Source organism: Myotis daubentonii, chromosome 15 (genome assembly GCF_963259705.1).
Source record: "Myotis daubentonii chromosome 15, mMyoDau2.1, whole genome shotgun sequence".
In the NCBI taxonomy this organism is placed as follows: Eukaryota; Metazoa; Chordata; class Mammalia; order Chiroptera; family Vespertilionidae; genus Myotis; species Myotis daubentonii.
Genome location: NC_081854.1, coordinates 46,515,345 through 46,537,301, shown reverse-complemented (window position 1 = coordinate 46,537,301; position 21,957 = coordinate 46,515,345). Strand labels below are relative to the sequence as shown.

Genomic DNA, 21,957 nt, shown 5'->3' with positions numbered 1-21,957 from the left:
ACATAACTTATCTTCTGGAAATAGAAAATAACTTTTTACTCTGTGGATATTGTTTTTAGATGTATAACATTTTTAATGAAGTCCAATTTGTTTATTTATTCACTAGGAAATGTGTATAACATTTGCCTTCTTCTTAATTTCTATTGAGCCTTTCAAAATTTATGAAGCTATTTCATACCCATTATCTTGTTTTAGCTTCACCTCACCCTAAGACAGTGGTTCTCACCTTCTGGCCCTTTAAATACAGTTCCTCATGTTGTGACCCAACCATAAAATTATTTTCATTGCTACTTCATAACTGTCATGTTGCTACTGTTATGAATCGTAATGTAAATATCTGATATGCAGGATGGTCTTAGGCGACCCCTGTGAAAGGGTTGTTCGACCGCCAAAGGGGTCGAGACCCACAGGTTGAGAACTGCTGCTCTAAGAGATAGGCAGGTTAGATTTTTATCATAATGTTTTATAAGTGAGGTGACAGATTCAGAGAGGTTAAGCAATTTGCCCATTTACACATGGTTTCCAAGTAGTGTCACCAGAACTAGCTCTCAATCTTGTGACTTCCCTCCTAGTATCTTTCCACAGATATGTTGCCTTTGACATCTGGTCAGTGCTCCATTGTATGCCTTTTCTTTTAACACAGACTCAAACAAAGGACTGTTTATTCCCTTCCCCAACCGGGAAATAAAGGATTCCCTCACAAGCACTTCTGCAACCCAAAGCAACAGTATCCCAGATCAGAAATCAGACACTTTCCCACTGGGGACACAGGTAACGTATTCACTTTCCTGCTGATGCATTGACTAGTCAGTGATAAGTACTAGTAATTCAGTGGGCTCTCAATTATTTCTGAAGATCTAATAAGACTTGTTTGATCAGGGCATTTTAGACCCTTAAACAGGAAAAGCCAGGACAGGATACAGAGGACCTTCTGCATTAATTTTAATTTCCCCTTTCCCACTCCCCACTAACCTGTTATCAAATGTGGTATATTTATGCATATAACTTTAGCACATTTCATGCCAGGTATTTTGGTCCTCACATAGGGATGCAGCTGTTATAATTTTTGGCTGGTTTTTCAATGTCTTCTCTCTACCCAGTGTCTCTATCTCCTATTATCTTGTTCTTAAATTTTCTACCTCTGCCTTTTAATTACTGAATCTTACATCTCAAAGCTGGCTTTCCCAACGCTGCTTCTTCATTGGAACAAACCAAACCAAACCAAAACAAAGCAAAACAGAAAACAGGTAAAGATGGCATAGAAGTCCTAGCCGGTTTGGCTCAGTGGATAGAGCGTCAGCCTGCAGACTGAAGGGTCCCAGGTTCGATTCTGGTCAAGGGCATATGCCTGGGTTGTGGGCTCAGCCCCCAGTGGGGGGCTTGCAGGCCAATCAGCGATTCTCTCTCATCATTGATGTTTCTATCTCTCCTTCTCCCTTCCTTTCTGAAATCAATAAAAAAAATATTTAAAAAAATATGGCATAGAAGTTGTGGGCAACGGAAAGGTAGAGATCATACAAGATGGGGGAAATTTTTAAAATAAGTCTTTAGTGAAAAACATTGGTGGGAGAGAGAATACAACCATTATGTAAGACTTATTTATAAGAGTGAATATAATGCAGAATTGACTTCCTTACATTCAACTTCTCCTTTTGTCTATATTTTTAAATATATTATGAGCAATGAAATTGCTGAAAGTAGCCAGAAGGAGGGGGGAAAAGAAGCAAAGGCTCTGATTAATCCACAATTTGGGTAATCAGTACTGAACTAGTAAAAAGTTAGTAATATTTTTTTAGTTTGAGTATATAACTTCATCTTATAAAAAGACAGATTAGCATTTAGTTGGTTTCTTTGTTTTGAGGAATTCTACTTGGGTGACTTAGGAACTATCTCAGTTACCATTTTTAGTATCTTAGTATTGATTTAAAGGAAATGGAAACAATGGATACTCCAATCTACAGTTGAAGTTAAATAGCTCTTTTTAGGTTAACATACCCAATTTTAAAAAAATTACTTCTTGAAGTGAAAGAAAAAAGGAAATTGAATAGCTTGCTGTGTATCCTTTTTCATTTAAGAAATAGGAAGTGGGATTTCTTTCTTTGCATAACTACCAAACATATACTAAATACTTTAAGATGAGTTTTGAAAAAGCAAACCCCAGATGGCTTCCTATTTTGTATCATCCTTGCTTAATTATGCTTCAGTTTAATGTTCAGCCTATTAAAACTCCCAGTAGCTCCTGTGGTCAATACTCAGCTTTACCAGAAGGTAAAAATAAGTATGGGAGTTCCTCAAAAAGAAAAAAATAAAGGTGGAAAGGGTGGCACCATCTAACTTCTACGCTGTGTTATCTAAGAAGGAAAATAAATAGTATTTCACGGGTATGGCTTTTACTATATAAAGATATTTTGTATTTTTAAGGAGTCTCCTTACCTACTCCAAAGCAACTCTGGAACATCTTTGTATTGTGGCATTTTTATTTATTTTTTAAAATATATATTTGTATTGATATCAGAGAGGAAGGGAGAGGGAGAGAGAGGTAGAAACATCAATGATGAGAGAGAATCATGGACTGGCTGCCTCCTGCATGCCCCCCACTGGGGATCTAGCCCACAACCTGGGCCTGCACCCTGACCAGGAATCGAACTGTGATCTCCTGGCTCATAGGTCAACACTCAACCCCTGAGCCACACCAGCAGGGCATTGTGGCAGTTTTAAAATAGGCTTAAACCTGGACCTTTGCTTGAAGGCCTCTTTCCCTAGTCTGCGAGGATGGTCTTGATCACTAATAGAAAAATATTCTGAATGCCTGGTGTAGTAAACTCACCTTCTCTTAAACTTTCAAACTTCTTTTTAGATGCAAGAAGTGGGAAGAAGGGAGATGCCAACTGATAATCATCAGGAAGATGGTAAATATTTTGCTCACGGAGTATTTTTCGCCATACTAATCAGAGAGATCTAGATGTGATGGGATTTGGGAGAAGGAGATGTCTCAGCCCTGGGGCCCTTCGTGGTCAACAGACTGTTTTCTGCTTTTGTGAGGGGCTGCCCTGTAAAGCATTTCTGGTTGAAAAATGGGTATTTTGACTTCCTTTGTTCTTGACTTTTTGTATTAGTTGACTATTTCTTGTTTCTTTTTCTTACCTTTCTTGCCATCTTTTGGATTTATTATGTTTTTCTTCGTCTATTTTACCCCTCTACTAGTTTGTAAGTTATACACTGTTTCTATACTTATAGCATTACTAGAGGCCCGGTACACAAAAATTTGTGTACTCAGGGGGGTCCCTCAGCCCGGCCTGTGCCCTCTCACAGTCTGGGACCCCTCGGGGGATGACCACCTGCTGGCTTAGGCCTGCTCCTCGGGGGTTGGACCTAAGCTGGCAGTCAGACATCCCTCTGGCAGCCCGGAGCCCTCGGGGGATGTCCACTTGCCAGCAGGGAGCAGGCCTAAGCTGCAGTCGGACATCCTTAGCGCTGCTGAGGAGGTGGGAGAGGCTCCCACCACCATCGCTGCATTGGCAGCCGTCAGCCTGGCTTGTGGCTGAGTAGAGCTCCCCCTGTGGGAGCACACTGACCACCAGGGGGCATCTCCTGCATTGAGCGTCTGCCCCCTGGTGGTCAGTGTGTGTCATAGTGACCAGTCATTCCCAGTCGTTCTACTGTTAGGGTCAATTTGCATATTACCCTTTTATTATATAGGATTTCCAAAACTACAATATGTGTTCTTAACTTACACAATTTTAAAATGAATCAATACTTAATTTTTCTCTTGGATAATTTGAATACCTTAAAGTACTTTACTCCTTTTAGTCCCTCCTGATTTATGTATACTATTATAGATTTTAATTCTATTTTTTAAAACCCACAAGATATTTTTTATACAATGTTCATTTAAATTTATCCACTTTATTTGCCATTCATTTCTTTTTTTATCTCAGATTTCTCTTCCCCAAGACCATTTTCTTCTAGCTTATAGTACATCTTTTAGAATTTCCTTTGGGTCTACTAATGATGAACTCTTTCAGTTTTTGTCTGAAATTGCCTCTATTTCATCATCATTATTTTTAAAAATAAGTTTTTATTTATTTTTTAGAGAGAGAAGAAGGGAGAGAGAGAAACATTGATATGATAAACATTAATTGGCGTCCTCCTACACGCACCCCAACTGAGGATCAAACCCACAACTTGGAATCAAACCAGTGCATGGGATGATGCTCAACCAACTGAGCCACACTGGTTAGGGCTTCATCATCAGTATTATCTTTTAAATATATTTTTTTTTTTATTTCAGAGAGAGGAAAGGAGAAGGAGAAAGGGAGAAAAACATTAATGATGAGAAAGAATCATTGATCAGCTGCCTTCTGCATGCCCCATACTAGGGATCAAACCTGCAGCCCAGGCATGTGCCCTGACTAGGAATCAAATCGTGACCTCCTGGTTCATAGGATTTCTCTCAACCACTGAGCCACGTAAGCCAGGCTCATCATCATCATCATTATTAAAGAGTATTTTTGCGGGGTATAAATTTCTAGGTTGGCAGAATATGGATGGTTCGACTATATTCCATCTTTTGTGGTTGCTTTGAGGAGTCAGCTGGAAGTCTGTGACTCCTGCTTTTAATTTGGCTGCTTTTAAGATTTTCTGTTTGTCTTTGGTTTTCTGTAGTTTTATTATGTCATGTGGATTTCTTATTATCCTGTTCTATATTTATTACACTTGAATCAGTGAATTGTGTCTTATTAGTTCTGGAAAATGTTTCAAATATTCTGTGTCCAATATTTTCTAATCTTTCTGGGACTCTTGATTAAATAAATATATGTCAGAAATTATTGACTTTTTCTTCTTTGTTTCTTACTCTTTCATCATTTTTTGTCTGGTTTCTTAATTCTGGATAACTCCTGAGCTATCTTTAAGTTCACTAACATTCTCTTCATCTATGTCTAATCTGCTGTTTGATACATTCTTAATTTCAGTTGTTTTAGTTTTCAGTTCTATAAATTTGATTTGGTTCTTTTTCAAATCGGCTGGGTCACAGATTGTGAGAGGGTGCAGGCCAGGCCAAGGGACCCCACTGGTGCATGATCGGGGCCGGGGAAGAATGCGGGAGGTTGGCCAGCTGGGGAGGGACCGCAGGGGAGGGACTGCGGGAGGGCCCCAAGGCGTGTCCAGCCTGTCTTGCTCAGTCCCGATCAGCATCTGCCCCCTGATGATCAGTGCATGTCATAGCAAGTGGTTGAGTGGCCTTAGCATATCATTAGCATATTATGCTTTGATTGGTTGAATGGCCGACCAGTTGACTGGACACTTAGCATATTAGGCTTTTATAGGATAGTGTCTAGAAAACTGACACTACAGTTTCAGGAGGAAATTCCTAGGGGATTAAGTTGACATGAAATTTCTCTTCCTGAGAAATTTTTCTGGTAGAGAGAGATATGTCCAGTGTAGTGAGGTATCCTAACTGGGCCAAGAAGAGTTCTCATTGTATTTTGTTCCTTTTATTTTCCTTGGTGGTGGTTAGAATTCAGACACTACTCACCTCGCCAGTCCACAGTTCGATCCCCAGAGAAGATGGCTAAAGAAGGGTACCGAATATCTTTTGTGGACAATAAATCTTCAGGTTCTTCTCCAGAAAAGGACATGCTACCAAAACCTGATGCTTATCAGCTTACCCATGATGCCTTATTGGGTAAACGCTTGGATGTCGGTGATTCTAGCCAGATCCATCCCTATCAGTTACCTTCAGATATTGGCCTAGACAATTATGATAGTCATTATTCTCACACTCTATCCCTGCATGGAAGTCTTGGTAAAAGGCCTCAGAGAAGCAAGAACTACCGTGAATATAACATGAAGCCTTCAAATGACATGAAGGCTTCCACATCCCATTCCTGTGGAGACTTACTGACTCCTCTGTCAAACCCTGACTCCAGCACTGGAAGACTTTTGAAGCTTAGTTCAGGTAATAGCTTCCTGTCAGTTTTTAGGCCTTTTCATGGACATGAAAATGAAGGGTTTAACTGGAAATTTTGGAATTCACATTTCTTAAATTGCATCAGCATTACTTAAATTGTGTTCAGAGTTGCCAGTGGTCCATGGAACCTCCAGAAATCTGTAGAGTATGAGTTTAATGTGATAGATATATTAGAGAAATATGAGATGTATTATAGAAATATATGTAGACATATGAGCTTCATATATGTTATTTTAGTTAAATAGCAACCCAAGACATATTTCTAGTAGTATCTAGTCTTCTCTGGCCACAAATCACTTCTATTCTGGTAACTTTTTCAGAAAAATCTAGTTTCTGGTAAGTGACAGAGGTACCCTCTTTAGTTATTTATTAAGTATACAAAAATTATTAAATACCTACTATATGCCAGATAATGTTATAGCTCTGCAGATAAAATAGCAAATAAAAATAAAGTTCTATGTATATTTTACCATAATAAAAAAAGTCTCTACTTTCATGGACCTTCTATTCTAAAGAGGGTAAGACAGATGATAAACAAGTTAGCATATAAATGTATGTCAGGTTATGATAAGTGCTATGAAGAAAAATAAGATAAGGTTATAGAGTATAATAAGGGGGAGATGATGTTTTAGACAGAATGATCAGGGGAAGTTTCTCCGATGAAATATAATAAAAGCAGAGACTTGAATGAAATGAGAGTACAAGCCATGAGGATAATTGGGGAAGAACTTTCTAGACAGTGGAAATAGTAAGTGCAAAGTCTCTGAGGCTGGAACATGCTTAGTATGTTTAAGGAACCACAAGGAGGCCAGTATGGCTGCAGCAATGTGAGCGAGGTGAAGTGTAAAGAGGAAACAAGCAGTCCAACTGTTATTCTGGGTGAGATGAGAAGACATTGGAGAGTTTGTAGTAGAGGAGTGACATGATCTAACTTAACAATTACTGTGGCTTCTGGGTTAAGAATAGAAAAATGGGAGCAATGGTAGAAACTTAGAAAAACATTTAAGAGGTTATCTAGTGGTAGAGGTGGTATTGATTCTGAATATATTTTGAAGACAACATCCCATTATTTGTTGATGGATTGAGAGAAATAAGGTCAAGGATGACTCCCTCTTTTGAGTCTGAATAACTGGAAGAATGAAGTTATCATTTGCTAAGATGGAAAAGAGTGGGACAAATAGGTTTTAGGGTAGATATCAAGTATGCTATCTTAGACATCTTAAATCTGAGGTGCCTGTTAAAACTTTTCAGAGATGCCAGTTAGATAATTAGACATATTAGTTTTGTGTTCAGGGAACCAAAATTGTATGGATGGCATTAAAACTGAGACTGGATAGGATCTCACCTAAGGAGTGAATGTAGAAAAGAGATCTGAGGACAAACCCTGAGCCCTCTAACAATTAGAAATCCAGCAGATGGAGAGAAACCAGCACAGAGAGCAAGAAAGAAGCAGCCAATGAGGTAGGAGAATAAAGCTGAGAGGGAGTGGTCTCCGGGAAGCCAAGTGAAGAATATATTTCAAGGAGGAGGGAGGGAGTGATCAACATATTGTGTCAGATGTTTTTAATAGGGAGTGAGCCTGGGAGTGAGAAGTGATTATAGCATTTGGCAATGCATTAGTGAGCAGCTTCAGGAGACTCGTGGTTAATAAAAGCCTCACTAATGTGAATTCAAGAAAGAATTAGAAGAGAGGAAATAGAGTTACCAAATATATACAACCCTTTCAAGGAGTTTTTCAGTGAAGGGAAGCAGAGAAATGGAACTATAGCTGGAGGGGGGATGGGATTAAGGAAATCGTGATGGAGATGATCCAGTAGAGGGAAAATTGATGATGCAGGAGTAAAAAGGGAAAAGTACAAGAAAAATCCTTAGGTAGTCAAGAGGAGATGGAATCCTGTCCACCAGTGGAGAAGTTGGCCTTAGATGAAACACAGACAGTACACCAATTATAACAAGAAGGAATTCAGAGAATTTATACAAAAAATACATAAATACATAGATTTGGTGGTGGAATCACATAGATGTTTCCTTTGATTGCCTCTGTTTTTCTCAGGGAAATAGATTAGTACCTGAGAGTGAGGAGGGAAGATAAGTTGTTCAGTTTCAGGAAAAGAGAGATGTGAAACGGTCATCCCAGAGAAAAGAAGAGAAAAGTAAATTCACTAAATTAATGTATTAGGACAGCCAGGCAATACAAGAGCCCAGTTACAATAGCGGTCATGTATGTAAAGTGAAGACGGTGAGAAGAAATGCATGTTCTCCAGCTACTTCTCACTGGTGTAGGCCTGGAGTGTGTGGGCAGTTGGATTTAACCAGAGTTGGGGTTTTGTCGGGTGGAAGACAAAAGAGTCCAGAGAGTTGAGGATATATACTAGGGAGATTATGACTTTTGGACTCTGGGTGGGGTAAGGATGGAAGTGAAACAAGGGAGAGTTGAAGAGCAGATTCATCTCCTAGCCTGTTCCTTTCACAGATCTGTATGCCACAACCCATTTCAACAGTGACCCTGCTCTGCTGGTCAATGTAGAGCAACAATTATCCACCGGCCTTGGGGATTTGACCCCAGCACATGGTCATTTCCCAAACAACTCCGTCCTGGGAGACTCTCTACGCACCCTGCTGTTGCCTACTGGGACTTCAGAAAACAGAGAGAGTTTGACCAAGAGGTCACTAAGCCCATCGAAGAGAGGATTCAAACGGAAGGACAATATCTTTGCCACGCTGAATCCAAAGCATGGTTTCAGAGATGCTGCAGGCAGCGAGGCAAGTGTTGGCTTGTTTGTGCTTATGAATGAAACACCTCAGATGTAAGACCAGAATAGGGTTCTTTTTGGGAGTGGGGGTGGTTCTGACCAAGAGTGCTAGAAACTCAAAGGGATTTTCAGAGGCCAATAGTTAATACTGCCAGGCCAAAGCCTGGGATTCTGCCCTTGGGAAAGTCATTCCCCTTCTTCCACATTGCTTAATTGTTGTCACAGAAAGAATCTACTGCCAGAGCATAAACATTGTGGGGAAGTACTTCGATAATAATAAGTGGCAGACAGAGTTTACCCAAGGAAGGAATGCAAAAGTTGCTTGGGGATCAGGGTTGGCTGGAGAGTGATCCCTGTGGCCTTGTTATTTATCATGTTTATACATTTGCTTTGGCCACAAGCAACTTGCTTGAAACGTTTCTTCTAAAAACATTACTTTTCTGTCTAGAAAGTAGAATTATTCCATTTGTCCCCCAAAGTAGCAGCAGCTAGAAAATGAATTAGATTACCCAAGGTATTTTTAGCTGAGAATGGTTCAGAGAATGAACAACAAATCAATAACCATTCCCACATATACAATATAATTAATTTTATAAAGTTACTAGGGGCCCGGTGCACTAAATTCGTGCACTGGGTGTGTGTGGGGGGGAGTGTCCCTCAGCCCAGTCTGCCCCCTCTCACATACTGAGAGCCCTCAGGCGTTGACCCCCATCACCCTCCAATCGCAGGATCAGCCCCTTGCCCAGGCCTGACGCCTCTGACAGAGGCGTCAGGCCTGGGGAGGGGACCCTCATTTCCCCCCATCACTGGTTCTGCCCCCAGCCCAGGCCTGATGCCTCTGGCCCAGGCATCAGGCCTGGGCAGGGGACCCCCAGACCCCTCCGATTGCTGGCTCTGCCCCTTGCCCAGGCCTGATGCCTCAGCCAGAGGCGTAGACCCCCATCACCCTCTGATCACCTGATCGGCCCCTTGCCCAGGCCTGACGCCTCCGCCAGAGGTGTCAGGCTTGGACAGGGGATCCCCATCTCCCCCCGATCACTGGCTCTGGCCCCCGCCCAGGCCTGAGGCCTCTGGCCCAGGAATCATGCCTGGGCAGGGGACCCCCATCTCCCTCTGATCGCTTGCTCCACCCCCCGCCCAAGTCTGACACCTCTGACCCAGGCTTCAGGCCTGGGCAAGGGGACCATCATATCCCCCCAATCCCCGGCTCCGCCCCCCACCCAGGCCTGATGCCTCCGCCAGAGGAGTTGACCCTCATCACCCTCCGATCACCAATCACCGGATCGGCCCCTTGACCCGGCCTGAGGCCTCTGGCAGAGGTGTCAGGCCTGGGCAGGGGACCCCCAGCTCCCCGCGGTTGCAGGCTCCACCCCTGCCCAGGCCTAACGCCTCTGGCTGAGGCGTCCGGCTCAGGCAGCGGGGACCCGCAGCTGCAGCGGCCCCGCGATCGTGGGCTCTGCTTTAGACCCAGGCAAGGGACCCCTAGCTCCTGGGACTGCCAGCTTCGACCGTGCCCAGCTCCCATCACTGGCTCCACCCCTACTTCCTGCTATCACTGGCCAGGGCGGAAAAGGCACCTGATTCTCTGATCATGGCTGGGGGGCAGGGCAAAGGCGGCCCCAGGGCCGCCTTTGCCCTGCCCCCCAGCTCTTAGCTCCCCCCTGGGTTTCTGATCACTGTCAGTGGCAGGGGGCTTCTTCCTGCTTTCCCTTTCGCCTCCCTGCATTGTGCCTACATATGCAAATTAACCGCCATCTTGTTGGCAGTTAACTGCCAATCTTAGTTGGCAGTTAACTGCCAATCATAGCTGGCAGTTAATTTGCATATAGCCCTGATTAGCCAATGAAAAGGGTATCGTCGTATGCCAATTACCATTTTTCTCTTTTATTAGTGTAGATAGTATGATACCAGTGTACTGTGGAATGTCATTGTTTTTCAGTTTTTTTTAGGTAACTAAGTTTTGTCACTGCCTTTGCATGCATTGTCTATAAAGAATGCCTTGTACTCTCCTCTCATCTGTTTGAGTTTTAATTTTTCTCCAGGCCCCACTTCCATTATGAAGCCTTTTTCTCTTTATTTAGAGAAACCTCAGCCCTAACCGGTTTGGCTCAGTGGATAGAGCATCAGCCTGTGGACTGAAGGGTCCCGGGTTCGATTCCGGTCAAGGGCATGTACCTTGGTTGCGGGCACATCCCCAATAGAGGGTGTGCAGGAGTCAGCTGATCAATGTTTCTCTCTCATCAATGTTTCTAACTCTCTATCCTTCTCCCTTCCTCTCTGTAAAAAATCAATAAAATATATTTAAAAAAAAAAAAAAGAAACCTCAGCTCTCATGGCCCTTTCTTTTCTGGAACGTATGATCCTTTGTCATATGAATCATTTGTTATTTAATCATTTGCTGTCTATAAGGAAGCAGTGACTATTTCTAGTCGCTTTGTTGTCAGTTGTGGGAAATCTTTTTGAACATTGGCATGGGTTTACAAGTTTGATTTTTTTTTTTCCTCTTTAAATACTTTCTTTTTTTTTTCTTTATTGCTTAAAGTATTACAAAGGGTATTACATATGTGTCCATTTTTCCCCCCGCCCTAGACAGTCCCCTAGCCTCCCCTACCCCCCAGTGTCTTATGTCCATTGGTTATGCTTATATGCATGCATATGAGTCCTTCAGTTGATCTCTTACCCCCCTACCTCCTGCCCCCCAACCCTCCCCGGCCTTCCCGCTGCAGTTTGACAATCTGTTTGAGGCAGCTCTGCCTCTGTATCTATTATTGTTCAAAAGTTTATAATGGTCTCTATTGTCCATGAATGAGTGAGATCATGTGGTATTTTTCCTTTATTGACTGGCTTATTTCACTTAGCATAATGCTCTCCAGTTCCATCCATGCCGTTGCAAATGGTAAGAGTTCCTTCCTTTTTACAGCAGCATAGTATTCCATCGTGTAGATGTACCACAGTTTTCTAATCCATTCATCTACTGATGGGCACTTAGGCTGTTTCCAGATCTTAGCTATGGTGAATTGTGCTGCTATGAACATAGGGGTGCATATATCCTTTCTGATTGGTGTTTCTGGTTTCTTGGGATATATTCCTAGAAGTGGGATCACAGGGTCAAATGGGAGTTCCATTTTCAGTTTTTTAAGGAAACTCCATACTGTCTTCCATAGTGGCTGCACCAGTCTGCATTCCCACCAGCAGTGCACAAGTGTTCCTTTTTCTCCACATCCTCTCCAGCACTTGTCGTTTGTTGATTTGTTGATGATAGCCAGTCTGACAGGTGTGAGATGGTACCTCATTGCTGTTTTGATTTGCATCTCTCGGATGATTAGTGACTTTGAGCATGTTTTCATATGTCTCTTGGCTTTCTGGATGTCCTCTTTTGAAAGGTGTCTATTTAGGTCCTTTGCCCATTTTTTGATTGGATTGTTTATCTTCCTTTTGTTAAGTTGTATGAGTTCCCTATAAATTTTGGAGATTAGGCCCTTATCAGATATGACATTGGCAAATATGTTTTCCCACACAGTTGGTTTTCTCCTTGTTTTGTTGATGGTTTCTTTTGCTATGCAGAAGCTTTTTATTTTGATGTAGTCCCATTTGTTCATTTTTTCTTTAGTTTCAAGTGCCCTAGGAGCTGTATCAGTGAAGAAATTGCTTCGGCATATGTCTGAGATTTTGTTGCCTTTGGATTCTTCTAGAATTTTTATGGTTTCCTGTCGTACATTTAAGTCCTTTATCCATTTTGAGTTTATTTTTGTGTATGGTGTAAGTTGGTGGTCTAGTTTCATTTTCTTGCATATATCTGTCCAATTTTCCCAACACCATTTATCGAAGACACTATCTTGGCTCCATTGTATGTTCTTGCCTAAATACTTTCTATTCCATTTTCAAAACTTCAGAGGTGGCTGTAATTTTTGTATACCAAAGGGGGCAGTCTCGTAATACTTTCTTCACTTTCTGGTCCATTTGTCCCATTTTCAGTCACTATTTTTCCAGACAGCACTGTGTGTTAATGTATTTAGGTTCAGGAAGGTACAGGAACACTTAGAATATTTGGGATGCTGTATTAATAAGACATGTTCTAGGAAATTTTTTCACCTCTACTCCATATATATTGTTAAAATAGCAATTAAAATCTCAGTGCATTTTCCTGGATAATCTTAAAAACTCTTTCCTTTTTTTCTGTTAGATACTATTTTTATTTGTATGAAGATCTGTAAAAGAGCAACTTGGATGTAAATATAAAAGAAATATACTGTTCCGTTTCTAGAAAAGTATAAATCAGAAAATTGCTGAAAAGAGCATTTAAAAGGTTATTAAAAGTAATTCCATGATACGCAAAATTAAATTGAACATGAATTTGTGATTAGAAAATTTATTTTTGACCAACTGACTGTAATAATAATAATAATTCATTATTAATAATTTAAGCAAATAATAAAAATTTATTTTTAAAAGCCATGAGCCATAATTTGCTGAAAATGAAAAGACTCATAAAAATTAATAAAATTGCCGAAACCGGTTTGGCTCAGTGGATAGAGCGTCGGCCTGCGGACTGGGGGGTCCCGGGTTCGATTCCGGTCGGGGGCATGTGCCTGGGTTGCGGGCATATCCCCGGTAGGAGATGTGCGGGAGGCAGCTGATCGATGTTTCTCTCTCATCGATGTTTCTGACTCTCTATCTCTCTCCCTTCCTCTCTATAAAAAATCAATAAAATATATTTTTTAAAAAAAATTAATAAAATTATTCCAAAGTTTATAAAAATTATCCCCAACTCTCACCACATTGTGATAAATGAAAGAAAATCTGTAAAAGCATATGTTTCCAAGTTGTCACATGATATACACACAATTATCAATACATAAAACCAAGGGCAATAAATGTTCATTTTTGACGAGTTAGGCCACATGTGTAACTCACATTATAAATATCACTGTCTTTGGTGTTCTGCCTCACAGTTGGTGGGTATAACAGCATCAGCTAATTAATCATCTATAACTTTTTATATCAAAAGAGCCAAAGATTGAGAAATAATTTGGCTGTTTTTTGTTTTGTTTTTGTTAATCCTTGCCAAGGATATTTTTCCATTGATTTTTAGGGAGAGTGGAAGAGAGAGGAAAAGACAGAGAGAAACATCGATGTGAGAGAAACACATCGATTGGTTGCTCCTGCATGAGCCCCGACTAGGGCCAAGGATAGGGAGGTGCCTGCAACCGAGGTACGCGCAGTGCCCTTGACCAGAACCGAACCCAGGATCCTTCAGTCTGCAGGCCACCACTCTACTCACTGAACCAAACCGGCTAGGGCTAATTTGGCTGTTTTGAATATATGTCAACTTTCTTGAAGTACATGAGACCCTACAGAGAAGATTGGTAAACAGATTTGTCCAGTAAAATCCACAATTTCTTAAATCATTTAGATATGTCTATATGTATTTACTCATGTCACACTTAATAAAAAACAATTGTGAATTTTACGAGACAGATCTACCTATACATCTATATATAAAATTCATACGGAATAAAATGTCTTTAGTACTAGGTCCAACAATAGCATTTAACATTTAAAATGTTATAAGCTTATTGTAACATCATAACTCATAAGGTTATTATGAGTTATGCTTTTTATTAAATTACTCCCCATTTTATTTTATGATATATAATAACTTTCTGAAAATGTTCTGCAATTTAATCTTTCCATATTACATAACATAATATATTGAGCCACTGATGTAGCTGTCAAAACATTTTTTGTTTTCTTCTCAAAAATCTCTACAGAAAATCATGTAAGAAGATACTATTAGCTTTGAAATTGTCCTTGAATATATTATCATATTTGCCTTGGACATAGATAATATTCTATTCAAATCTCTTATTTTTTCTTTTTCTTAAAATGTTAACACTTTAAATGTCTGAATTCTTATTTCCCTTATTGTGTAAGAATGACGAATGGTTGGGTCTTTTGTTTTTTTCTTGAGCCTCTCTCTAGTGACCTGGGCAGTTTGCACGGTTTGCCAGGAAACCACAGTTCCCAGATCTCTGCCAGAACCTCCCATGTGGCCACTGTCCTCAGACAGCTCCTGGAGCTTGTGGATAAGCACTGGACCGGCTCCGGCTCCCTCCTCCTTAACAAGAAGTTTCTGGGTGAGTGCTTTCTCAGTTCTGGGAGAAGGGCTCCGACTTTGCTTCTGTTCTTCAAGGCAAACTGTTCTCGTGATCACTTACCAAATTTCTCAATAACACAGTAATGGAAAAGTCTGCATTTTTCTCATAATCTTCTTCCTGTTTGTTTTATCAGCACTCTTACATCATGTACCAATTATTTTGTTCCTCCTGTCATTTTTTTTTTTAGTAGTCTTTGGGTAATATGTAGAGTGATGAGATATGTTAACATGACAGAGTGGTCATGTTAACGGTTACAAAGGATTTTATGATCCTCAGGAAAGTGCTAATAATAAATACAGTAGAAATTAGGTTGATCATCAGAGTTCTGAGATGCCTGTTCAGATGTTATGATTTGAAAACTTCCACTGACTAAATGACCTGGGCTCTTTTTAGGGCATCTTTCTTTTTAGGAATTTGGGGAAAATGGTTTTGCAAACCTTGGCCCCATGTGTTTATTAGTTGTTTAATGGAAGAAGAATCCAAGGAGTTCTTGGTGGTGGAAAAGTTTAAGTAAAAATTAGAAACTTAGAGTTATTTGGACTTAACTTTTTTTAACTTCTAAAGGGATATACAGGAGAAGAAATCTTAGCCCAATTACTTTTCTTCCCACATTGACCCTTTGCTCTCATTTTGTAGGAAATTACCCCCAGGAGCCCTCCTCAGTGACTAGAGAATAGCACAGAGCCCGCATTCCAGAGGGTCTCCTGTTGTTTCTCCATAGAGGATGTGGGATACAATTTCTCCAATCATGAAACACCTTTTACAGCCACTTATGAAATTCTCTTAAAAAGGAGATATTAGATTACCTTATTTATGCTGCAGAGCTAGTAGTTATTGACTAGGAATTCTGTGCTTTAGCTTTAAGATTGGCCCATGTGCCCAACCTGAATTTTTGGCAGGTCCTGCCCGAGATCTGCTTCTGACTTTGGTAGTCCCTGCTCCTTCCCAGCAGTGGTGTCGCTCACATCCTGAAGATGCGTCCAAAGCCTTCCACAGGAGGGAGATGGAACTGAAGGAGGCTGGGCAGGTGGTCCCTAATGACATGGTATGCCTCTTTCATCTCCCTTTCCTACTTTTCCTTTACTAGAAAAGGATGGAGCAGCAAGACTAGAACAGCTCTGTACCATAGTCGTCATCATCACCATGAACACCTAGATGTACCTGAACCAAAATACAGAAAAGTCATTCTGGGCAAATCAGGAACACAGAACTTGCCAGGACAGGGACAAGTCAGAGGTTCTATAGGGATGACTCCTTAATCCTAGCCCTCATCCAAAAATTCTAAAGAAAGACTTGAAATGGGAAAAGAAGAAGAAAAAGACCCTAGAATGAAAATGTTAAGGATCATAGCCTTGGAGGTCATGGTTTGATTCTAATGAGGGAAGGCACATGTCTCTGGGATTGTCTTTCTCCCTTTTGGTGGAGCAGAGCCCTGAGCCAGAGGCCAGGCCTCGAGCATCAAGCTGCTGGCTCTGGAAGAGGAAGAAGGGACTCATATCCTTAAGTCTCCCCTCAATTTTAAAATATATCCTTTTGTTGAAAGTATTACATATGTCCTCTTTTTTCCCTATTGACCCCCTCCCTTTTTCTTAACATTAGAGGATTCTCAAACATTAAGTTCAGTTTCTACAAACTTTAGATAAATGACTCAGAATGCTGGCCGCTTGTCAAAACGACCACTTGTTCTGCAACAGTAGTGGATAAACACAAGAAAAATTGCAACTCTGTGTGATAAATTTGTTTGCTGCACTTGAGCTATGTTTACCAATGAATTATAATTCTAGTGAGAGACTGACCTCCATTCAATTATCACTAAACAGGGGAACGATTCTTTCAGTCTCTAAAAGCACTTCTTATAATTTCGGATTCTTAATGTGTTTGTATTTTATTTATTGACCCAAAGGAAAGTTTGAAGCAAAAATTGGTCAGAGTGCTGGAGGAAAACCTCATTTTATCTGAAAAAATCCAGCAGTTGGAGGAAGGTGTTACCACCTCAATTGTGAGTGGGCACCAGCCCAACACTTACGGTAAGTTCAGGAAAGCAGTGTGTGGTGTGTCCTATGACAATTGTTTGTTTATAGATGATGCAATTAATAAGCTTCATTATCTAAAGCTCACATGGCTACCTAAATGGAAACCATCATCGTGCCTCAGAGAGTTGTAATGCAGGTGACTTGAGTTATCAGATGAAGCTCTTTGTCATTGTAAAGCAAGTACAAATGTTGTTACTGTTTTTCAGAATGATACTTTTTTCTGATTATAGCAGAAGATTGTGTTCTTTATAGAAAGTTTGAAAAAATATAAGAAAAATAAAACTCCACTACCCAGCAGTAACTACCATTAGTGTTTTGGTATATTTTCTTTCACCATACATATATTTTTAACTCAAAATTAAAATTTGTGCCGTGGTTTTAAAAAAATAATTCAATACAACAAAATGCACACATTTTAAGTTTGATGAGTTTTGACAAATATATACACTCATTTAATTCCATCCTAATCAAAATACAGAACATTTCTGTTACTCCAGAAAGTTCCCTTGTGCAGTTTCCCCCACTCTGTACCCTAGGACAATCGACAATTTGATTCTACACCCTAATGTTGCCAATTTAATAGTATAGGCCAAGCATGTCACACTTGTGGCCGGCGGGCTGCATGCTTTAAGAGAGAGGCAGGCGGCCCCCCGGCCGTGAGTCTGACATGCTTGGTATAGGCATTTACTACAATGTCACACAAATGTGCCTTATTTATCTAGTCCTCTATATAGTTGTTTTTAATGTTAGCGATCTATAATAATAAAAGCATAATATGCTAATTAAACCAGACGTCCTTCTGGACCACCTTCTGGACGAAGCCGGGGCTGCAAGGGAAGCCCAGGTCCTGGTGCCAGCAGCCAGGGGAAGGAAGGCCTACTCTTGCACAAATTTCGTGCAACGGGCCTCTAGTTATAAATGAAGCTTCCATTGTTTTGTTTGTTTGTTTGTTTGTTTTTAAATATATTTTATTGATTTTTTACAGAGAGGAAGGGAGAGAGATAGAGAGTTAGAAACATCGATGAGATAGAAACATCAATCAGCTGCCTCCTGCACATCTCCTACTGGGGATGTGCCCACAACCCAGATATATGCCCTTGACCGGAATCGAACCTGGGACCTTTCAGTCTGCAGGCTGATGCTCTATCCACTGAGCCAAACCGGTTTCGGCCCATTGTTTAGAATATAAATAATTTTAAAGAATTCCCAGCCTGGCTGGTGTTGCTCAGTGGTTATGCATCGACCCAGGAACCAAGAGGTCACCCGTTCAATTTCTTTTTTTTTTTTAAATATATTTTATTGATTTTTTACAGAGAGGAAGGGAGAGAGATAGTTAGAAACATCAATGAGAGAGAAACATCGATCAGCTGCCTCCTGCACACCTCCTACTGGGGATGTGCCCGCAATCCAGGTACATGCCCTTGACCAGAATCGAACCTGGGACCTTTCAGTCTGCAGGCCGACGCTCTATCCACTGAGCCAAACCAGTTTCGGCCACCTGTTCAATTTCCTGGGCAAGGCACATGCCTGTGCTGCAGGTTCAATCCCCAGTAGGGGGTGTGCAGGAGGCAGCCAAGTAATGATGTTTCTCTCTCATCAATATTCCTATCCTTCTCCCTTCCTCTCTCTCTAAAAAAATCAATAAAAACATATAAAAAAAAGATTTTCCAAACATTCAAAAGACCTGAAATGAAAGAAAAGACATTAGAGTGAAAATGCTTCTCTGAGATTGTCTTTCTTCCCTTCTGCCAGAACTGAGTGTCCTAATATTTATACTATAATAAATAATGCAGCTAATAATATCTATGTACTTATAAATCTTTGTGTACATTTCAGACTATTATTATCCTAGGGACATTCCTGTCAGTAGAATTAGTGGGTCAAAAGATGGGTATATTCTTTTTAATCTTTATCGTTGAAAGTATTACATATGTCCCCTTAAGATGTGGACATTTTTGAAGCTTTCATTATAAGTTGCCAAATCTCTTCCCAAAAAGGTTTTTTACATTTACACTCACATCAGCGATGAGTGAATTTGAATCCTTTTCACTCTATCCTTGTCCCCACTGGGTAGTTTTTAAATTTTTGCCATAGTTCTAAGTGAAAAATAGTATTTCATTGAAATTTTGGTTTTGATTTGTACTACTTTATTATTAGCATAGTTTAGGCCTGTATTTTAGATAAAGTCTACCCTTGACTTTAACCCTCCAGCTCAGCACCCCTAAGCAAACATTTCAATTTGTACAAGGAACTTGATTTGGAAGTCAGCACTGAATTTCCAGAGTTCAGTCTCATCACTGTCTGATTTTACAAGCCTGAATAATCAAAGCATCTCTACTTACCTACTCTGAAAACAGGTGATTGTTCACTAGATACCTACTTTCAGTCAGCCCTGAGGCCCAGTACTGGTGTTGGCTTACTGATGATAAATACAGCTATTGTAGCTCTGTTTTCCACCTTCTCAAATCTTACTGCTCAGAGTGTGATTCACAGATCAGCAAGCTTGTTAGACACGTAGACTATCGGGCCTCACCTCAGACCTACTGCATCGGAGTCTGTTTTTAACAAGATCCCCAGGTGATCTGTAAACATACTAAAGTTTCTAAAGTTTAAGAAGTATGGTTCTAGACTTCCTCAGGACCACATGCTTCTTTTTTTTTAATATATACATATTTTGGTTATTGATTTCAGAGAGGAAGGGAGGAGAGAGAGAGAAAAACATCAATGATGAGAAAAAACCATTGATCAGCTGCCTCCTGCATGCTCCACACTGGAGATTGAGCCCACAACCCAGGCATGTGCCTGACTGGGAATTGAACCATGACCTCCTGGTTCATGGGTCGAGATGCTCAACCACTGAGACACACTGGCCGGGTGGGATTCAAGTGCTTTTACCTACCTCATTATTGCAGGCAGTGGTAATATATTTGAGGAACTACATATGAGTGTCTTGGTTACAAATTCAGTTTCTCCAAGCACTCACTGAGTTATTACTATGTGCCTGACACAGTTCTAGATGTTTTCACATACTCCATAGAGAGTGAAGCACATGTATTCATAAACTAAAATGGAGAATTCAGAGACCCAATAATTATTGACTAGTTATGCTAAATGAGGATAGGTGTCTCATTGATGGCTTCTAATAGTGCTATGGGGCAGGGTTATTAGCTCTAGTGAACCTCAGAAAAATGAACTAACATGTGGTATTAAGTGGTTGAATTTTAATTCAGATCTGTTTGTTGCTAAATCCCATATTCCTGCCACCATGTCTGCTGTGTCTAAGGGAAGGAATGGCGCGTGGAGTGTGGAGGCGGGTGCAGTGAGGGGGCCCCCATTCTTCAAGATGTCCGTAAGCTCTGCTCAAAGACCAGCTGCTTGGAATCCTCTCACCCATGGCTACTGTATTCTTTGTAGATGATCTTCTGCGCAAAAACCAACAGCTGAACCTACAGGTGGCTTGCCTGAACCAGGAGCTTTCCCAGCTGAAAAAGCTGGAGGAGACAGTGGCCCTTCTCCATGAAAGTCAGAGGTAGGAGCGGGTCTAGCGGGCTTCGAAAAGCAGGTGCTTACTTTCCTTTATCTCCTTTGTTTTACTGGCAAGTTAATATCTATATGCTTTTCAAATTAACTCCATGTTACATGTAAACCACTTGTTTCTAGGCCAGTTAGCTCAGTGTTCAAAGTGCTCTTCTTCAGGACACACCAGGGACTAACTGTCTTCGCTGGAATCGGTGGATTGTACCACCTCAGTACTAAGTAGTTTCTCTTTAGATCCTACAGGACCCTTGTTTGAGTCAGCTAGCATTTTTTTGTCACTATGTACCCCCCAAAATCAGTCATCTGGCTCTTCTGGAAAATACCTGCCTGCTATTGGTCACAGAAAGTACGCTGAGCACTCAGAATAATAGAGAAAGAATCCAATGTCTGTGTTTTCTTTGGAAGAGCTCAGTAGCATCTGCCTCTTCAAAGAATAGTACCCTCAGGATGCAGGCTGGAAAATCAGAAGAGGCCTCAAGACTGTTGGTACATTTAGAGAAGCCCTGGACATTTTGATTTGACAAACACCTTTACTAGGACTTTCAATGAAATTTAAATATAAGAATCCCATGCCCACATCTTCCGTCTCAAACTTCAATTCCTGATTTTCCTTGGAATAACTTCATATTCACAGGATTAGACCCAGGGCCATTCTGGGTGGCTTTTTAATTTTTTTAAACTTTTCATTACAATTATTTCAAACATATACAAAAATTGAGCAAGTAGCATAAAGTCACGATTCTCAAACTCAGGTCTGCATCAGAATCACCTGAAAAACTTGTTTACATGAAGATTGCTGGGCCCCACCCCCAGGGTTTCTGATTCAGCAGGTCTGGGCTGGGAACCAAGAATTTTCATTTCTCATCAATTTCCACGTGATGCTGTTTCGGGCGGTCTGGGGCCACACTTTGAGAACAATAGGGTGCATTTCTTCAGTGATGTACAGTAAAATTGCTATATTTTAAAGTAACTTGAAAATAATTTTTCTCTGTGTTAAGCCATCAATTCAATATACAGGTTCAATTTGTTTCAATTTGCTTTTGATTCACAGGAAATTTTTATTGTATTTTGATTTAATTTTGTTTTATAATTATGTAAAAACATTTACACGGTCCCAAAGTCAAATCTACAAAATGAGATAAATTTGGATAAATCTAGCTGCCTTTCCTGTCTCCTCTATCCTCTCCTTCCCTCCCACTAGCCTTCCACTGTAGGTGTGAGTGTGTAGAGGGGCACTCTAGTAATTAGAAAGAGGCATAATGATACGTTAACAGTTTATCTTAGCAATCAGTTCACAGTGGTGTATAGAGGTAGCTCTCATTCCTTTTTATAGTTGTATTAGAGGCCCCATGCACGAAATTCGTGCAAGGGGCTTGGCCCTCGCAGCCCTCCTCACAGCCCCGGCTTCGTCCGAAAGGTCCTCCGGATGGTCGTTCTGCTATTCAGTCTAATTAGCATATTATCTTTATTATATAGGCTGGGACTCCATTGTGTGTTTAAGTATT

At 40.7% G+C, this 21,957-nt stretch overlaps 1 protein-coding gene across 1 annotated transcript in view; it reads left to right on the top strand.

The window, feature by feature from the left end:
- Window positions 1-21,957, top strand: part of LRRC36 (leucine rich repeat containing 36) — a 40,694-nt gene that overhangs the window by 17,845 nt on the left and 892 nt on the right. Inside the window, exons 6-13 of the mRNA XM_059667776.1 lie at window positions 644-771; window positions 2,858-2,909; window positions 5,519-5,959; window positions 8,445-8,734; window positions 14,696-14,861; window positions 15,782-15,927; window positions 16,786-16,909; window positions 20,330-20,444. Coding sequence (XP_059523759.1) covers window positions 644-771; window positions 2,858-2,909; window positions 5,519-5,959; window positions 8,445-8,734; window positions 14,696-14,861; window positions 15,782-15,927; window positions 16,786-16,909; window positions 20,330-20,444 — 1,462 coding nt within the window. The remainder of the gene's footprint in view (window positions 1-643; window positions 772-2,857; window positions 2,910-5,518; window positions 5,960-8,444; window positions 8,735-14,695; window positions 14,862-15,781; window positions 15,928-16,785; window positions 16,910-20,329; window positions 20,445-21,957) is intronic.